The 6,596-nt window shown below is 29.3% G+C and overlaps 1 protein-coding gene across 1 annotated transcript; it reads left to right on the top strand.

Annotated features, from left to right (window-relative positions):
- LOC123911505 (kunitz-type serine protease inhibitor DrTI-like) lies at positions 1-826 on the top strand. Its single transcript, XM_045962934.1, has one exon. It carries the CDS (start codon positions 40-42, stop codon positions 697-699), a length of 660 nt encoding a protein of 219 aa, XP_045818890.1. The 5' UTR covers positions 1-39; the 3' UTR covers positions 700-826.
- The last annotated feature ends 5,770 nt before the right edge of the window (positions 827-6,596 follow it).

Below are 6,596 nucleotides of genomic sequence, written 5' to 3'. Positions count from 1 at the left end.
CCACATAGTAGCAAATACAAATAAATACACACACAAAGCATGAAACCTACATTACTTACCACTCTTTCTTTTCTCCTCTTTGCCTTAACCACATACTTTCCATTAGCCTTTACAAAATATATTTACGACACAGATGGATACCCCCTTGCTCCTGGTTACAAATATTATATTTCGCAAACAACGACCTCTGGACAAGAAGGTGGTGCACTGATCCTTGGTGAGACTGAGACCGGAGGCGGAGGTGTTGAGGCATGCGCACTTACCGTACTTCAAGAATTTTGTGAGGATGATGATGGCTTACCAGTCAGATTTAACGTATCCGATGGCGGATACGTGATATCTGAAGATTTAAATGTGGAAATTGAATTTGTTAGTGATGAGAAACCATGTGCTCAATCTTCCAAATGGGTGGTGGTTGAAAATCCTTTAATCTTCAATAGTAAATGGATTAGTATTGGTAGTTCTGAAGATCTAGGAGATGTTACTCAAATCATGGATGGTGTGTTTAAAATTAAGGAACAAGGTTTGGGGTACAAGCTTGTATTTTTTTCGAAATGGAGTAGGACTTATTTTGATATTAAGAGATATAATGATGTCGATGGAAGGCGTCTAGTCGCGATCAATTTCGAGTCTAAAAAATATCATCCCTTTGAAGTTGAATTTGTTAATGCCAAAAGATATAGAAGATCTGTAGTTTGAATTAAATCTGAAGGCATTTGAAACTATAGAAGTTATAAGATAATATCATCCCTGTTATAATTTGTTCTATTGAAATTATTGTTTCAATGCCATGAATGCAGAATGCTATAAAGATGATTTTTAGCAATAATTAATACCATAATCATATATTTTAAGGATGAAATTTCTATCACTATGTATCAAAAAAATTTCTATCATTAGAATACTCGATAACATAAAAATAGATTGGAGAACAAACATTAGTAATAAAAAATGTTATTCAAACACAATTCTCTAACAAAAATACAACAAATATATACTTTTTGTTTTTTAATATTATTTGTATGTATCGGATTCCGTACTTGTGAGTGGAGAAAATGAGGTGTTAATTTTTTGTCCACAAATGATGTTCAAATAGCTTACCTGTAAAAATATATCCCATCTATAAAAATATTTTCCATTAAAAAAATATGGGTTAAATATAAGTAAGGAATCCCTATAGTTTTCAATAATTTCGTTTTTAATCCCTAAAGAATTTTTTCGCACTTTTTTGTCTCAACTTTTAATCAAACTCTTGTATATATTCGCAGTATTATTTCTTTTTATAAATGTTTTTCCTACGGTGTACTCACCGGTTTGGAAGCTAAATTTATATATTTTATCCCTTTAAATTTATTTTAGGTTTCATTCTAGGATCTTAAATTTTGTTTGTTTAATTTTGGTACTTTTAATTATAAATGTTAGATTAGTTCGTCCCTTATATGTTTTTTGTTTCGGTTTGGTCGCTTAAGTAATATTTGTTGAAAAATTTAGTCCCATACATTACAAAAATATTAATATATTTTGATCTCTATAATAGCAGACTAAATTGTAAAATTTATAATTTAAAAATTAAATTATTCAAAATTCATAATTTAAAGGATAAAAATGAAATTAAAAAAAAATGAAAAGAAAACTTAAAAGATCAAATTGTATAACATCTATAATTGGAAATACTGAAAAAATAAACCTTAAAAATACTAAAGTGAAACCTAAATTGGAATCGGTCATGACGTCCAACACTAACAATTTCAGTATTTCTATCGTTTGAGTTAGGATTTGTGGACAAGTCAATCCAAACTCTAAACAGATAATTTGAAATAAATGGATAACAGTATGTCATTTTTTTTTTATAATAAGCTTAAAATCGAATTCAATACCTATAATGTACTATCCAAACCCCTCCCAAATATAGTGGCTTCAATAGAATGTCCTTTTATTGGACCCATACAATATAATAGCTATCAGAAATAAAGTAGAGAAAATGAGTCCAACAACTAAATACCGAAAATTAAATACAAATAAATGAAAGGACCATTATTGCGTCTTAAAAAGGACCACAAATAGGTAAATATATACACAATTTGGCAGAAATCAATTTTTTATCGAACGTAAACTGGATATCCTTTACACAACTGTTAAAATTAATTTCTTACATTTTAAATTAATTTCTTAAATTTTATAGGATATAAATAAGGGATTTGGCTAACATGGAAGAATTCACCAAGTCTTTCATGGTGCACAAGTTGCCGATAATATTATAACGAATACGAATTTTACAAAATCGACCGTTGGATTGAAAGTTTATATCATTTAAATCATCTATAATTTTTTTTAAAAAAATCGGAAATCATTTGATATGTTATTGAGACCAATCAATATTAACGATATTCAATAAAAACTTATAAACCGTTAATTTTGATGGGTCTCTATAACATATCAAATGATTTTTGATTTTTTTTAAAAAAATTATTAATAATCTATAGAATATAAACTTTCAATCCAATTGTCGATTTTATAAAAGTTGTATTCGTTACAATAATATTGGTAACTTGTACACCATGAAAGACTTGATGAAGTTTTCCATATTACAATTGACCATAAATAAGTGGCAAACTCTACCTACAAGTATGGAGAAATCAACTTTTGCTAGCTCCGAAATAGAGTTAATTTTACCAACCAAGTTTGACTTTTCCTTTGCAATTTTTTTATAAGCAAAAATTAAATTTTTTTAGAGTGAAAGATGTATTCAACCCTTACAATTTATGAATCATTTTAAATATCTTTGAGATAAATTAAAGGATTATTACACAAATAAATAAAATAAAAAAGGGGGAATTAATCCCTACACGGCCTATCAGCCTATGAACCAATATACACATTCAGTAAATCTCCCTAAAATTAATATTATTTCTCAGTCGTCAAATACTCCAATATCCAAATTAAATGCCTAATCTTATATGTTGTTGCCTTTTGCCAAAGACCCAAATGCATTGAAATATTGCCATCTCTCCTACAAGGATATACAGTACATACTTGCTTGCAACGATTTGAAAATGCTAATCCACACCTTTGCAACCATTTTCCTTTGCAATTGATGTATTCAAGACTCATTATTCTGATGGTATCTAGTTTATGTGGGGAAACTGATAAATGTAAAACGATTGTTAATTTTCGTATAAATATATTTTTAGTACTTATTTAATTTATTTTGAAGGTAATCTATACTTATATATAAAGAGGATATAAAAATTTTTTGTGTAGATTTTTCATAATACCAACCAACAATACTCTTGATTTTTTTGTTAACAGTAAAATTCTTTTATTAACAAATTCATCATAATATAATACATGTCTTTTTTTTAGCAGTAAGAATCTTTTATTAACAAAGTCATTATAACATAAGACATACATTTTTTTATTTATTTTACATAAATTTACATAATAGACACAGACAGGCGCGGTCTGACAGCTAGTTCATCATAAAAACACTATTTCAAAGATAATCAAGGATTTCGAGCTAGGGTGTGAAAATTATCCATTTATCCATCATTCATTCAATCCATCCTTAAGTAAAATAATTAGCTAATGAATCAAAAAGTATAAATTATTTATGTTTTATTTTAAAAAAAACAATTTATTGACAAAAAGTATAAAAAGGTTGGAAACAAACCAATAAAAAACTTAAGAAAACCAACCCACTTGAGTTGGTGCATTGGTATTGGTTTGGGGCCTAGGAGTGTGCTCCTCTTGAGGTCTGAGGTTCGATTCTCTTTGGCGCCAATTTGGGTGGGCTAATTTAGCGTCTTCAAAAAAAAAAAACTTAAGAAAACCTATTTTTTTAAAAAAAAAAACTGAAAAAACTTAGTATAAAAAAACTGAAAAAAAATTCTCCGTGCGCCGTGAACCACCGTGCCGGCATGTTGACCTCTGGTCTCCACCATCACTATTACATATTTATTTATTAAATCATATAAATAAATTTGTACAAAAAAAAATCTTATAAATAAATTAAGTTATTGGGAAGGTGTAGCAAGAAATTTGTTTGGACTTAGTTGTTTGGGCCTAGTTAAAAAATTGTTTTGTGTTAATATACACAAATTCAATCCATACATAAAATGAAATAAAATTTTGTTTTTAAGATAATTATAAAATCTGTTTTTTTTAATCAATTAATAAATATGTTTTAATTTATTTTTGAAAATCATATATATTTACACACATATTCACACATCCAAATTTCAAACAACTCTTCTATTTATAGGGAAATAGAGAAAGAGTCGTTAGCATTGTTACTACTATAATTGTATGATTGTTGATGAAGAGGTTGTATACCCCGTACTATTCTTTGTTGTTTTGTGAAGCTAACAAAGATGTTTTGTTTAGCTATCAAGGAATTTGTTGTAGAAAGAACTCTTTAACTAATTGAGTTCGATTAGTTAATTAGACAAAGAACTCTCTGTGTTTCTGATGTTCTGTTGGAAAATATAATTCAAGATTGTAGAGATTTTCTTTTTACATTGCCAAATGTAATTGTTGTTTTTATTAGAAGGAGCAAAAATGTTGCTCCTCATGAACTAGCCACTATAGCCAGGAATGTAGGTGCCAAATCATGGGTGGGCTGCGCCCCAGGTCCAGTGACAAAGGTTGTTTGTATTGAATCTTCTGCTTTTAGTTAAATGAAGATTTCTTAGTGTCAAAAAAAGAAGGATGTTTTGTGAAGCTACCAAGTAATTCGTCTTAGAAAAAATCTTTAACTAATTGAGTTCGATCACTTAATTAAAGACACAGATCTTAGTTAAAACACTTCTTTATAAATCATAAAAACCATTCTAATATTTTGATCGAAAGCTACAAAGAACAACTTTATAGACAGATTCCATGAGCAGCTTTACATTTAAGATACACATTTGGCAGACCATAGAGAAATGTCAATACCAAGACAATATATATTCAAATATTGTACTGGTAGACCCTAAATTGCATAACTGTTATAAATTTATAATTAGAAGATGGAAAATATTAGCTGGTTAATGCTACATTATTAAAAAGTACATCAAGTTGCTTCCTCTACCAACATAATTTATAACAGGGGAACACTATGATTTAATTTTTTGTCTAGTGGTCTCTTTTAATTTCAAAATTTGTATATCATGAGATAATATATAGTTGTCTAATTTTGCTCTTTAATATGCAAGCAATATTGGGGCACGTCATACCCAAGTTTGTGACAAAAGATACAGCAAATTGGAAAAGACCATTGTATTAAAACAATTACCTAATTAGCCCCTCTCAAACACAAGCTATGTTGAATGATCAAATCAAATGGAAGAACATTGTGCATATATATCAATAGCTTGCAACACAAGCTATCATGTCTCTTAGCATAATAAACATAAATAACTAACTCTAACTACCTTCCCTATTTCTAAGAAAGTTACTTATGATTCAACAGTCATCAGCAAGGTTTTCAAAAACAGTTCGTTACTGCAAAAACGGCTGCGACAAAATGGTATTGCTAGTGTATATGTTACCGTTTTTCTCCGTTTTCATAGAACAAATAAAAATCATGGAAACAACCACAACGAACCACCGTGTCCGTTACCCCGCGAAAAACTCTGTTATGATCGTCACCTTAATCTATTAGTGGTTAATTAGGATTTTAGAATAAACAAATTCATTTACCGTTACGAAACCATGAAGAAACACTGAGAAATTAACTTATTCTACATTATATAACAGTACACATAATTTTAAGAGAAATGTTATGCTGACACAGTTTATGAACACAAACCGGATAAATATACTGTCCAAACACTTTTTTCAATTTTTAAATAATATAATCCACTTTATTGGTTTTCGTGCACACTCCAATGCCCATACGTTGTCAAAAATTTGTCTGGAGATTATGTGTTTAAATATCATGCCTCTAATTTTAATAAGATGTGCAATGTTGTGATTAATTCACACTACAGCGGTTGCAATACGTAACACAACATATGAAACAATAAAAATCGCAAAATCCTTAACGCGGCCGCAACTGATATTTAAAACCTTGGTCATTAGCACACATTAGGTTAGAAACTTTTGCTTAGTTATTATAATTTATAAATGCATTGTGCTCAACGTAATTCTAAACACGCAGAAAAAATGAAATTCATTTTCATGAAGTTTTTCCCTCTTTTTGCATTTGCAACCTACATTTTACCATTTTGTGTTTTAGTGTTGTCGTTTTCCTTTCCGTTTTTTTTCCTAAGCTTTAGAACCAATTCTTTGTGAGCTTGAAAATTTTCTATAGATTGTCCAAAGAATGAGAGAAATATGTTTAGAAACTTAGGAATATTTAAGTGAATGGTTTCGAGTGTTTCAATTTTCCAAAAATCATGTTTTTACGCTTGAAAGCCAAAAAACTTGTTTTAGGCAAAATCCTGATTTTTAGTCTCATGAATTGATTGATGGAAGCCATGAATCGATTCATGGCAGTTCATTTTGTGAAAATCCTAATTTTCAGTCTCATGAATCGATTGGTGACTTCTCTCTGGAGTGGTGAATCGGTTCGAACGTGTTTAAAGCTGATATTTGACCATTTCAAGTGTATT

Source organism: Trifolium pratense, linkage group LG2, assembly GCF_020283565.1.
Source record: "Trifolium pratense cultivar HEN17-A07 linkage group LG2, ARS_RC_1.1, whole genome shotgun sequence".
Lineage (NCBI taxonomy): Eukaryota > Viridiplantae > Streptophyta > Magnoliopsida > Fabales > Fabaceae > Trifolium > Trifolium pratense.
This window is presented reverse-complemented; position numbering and strand designations above follow the sequence as displayed.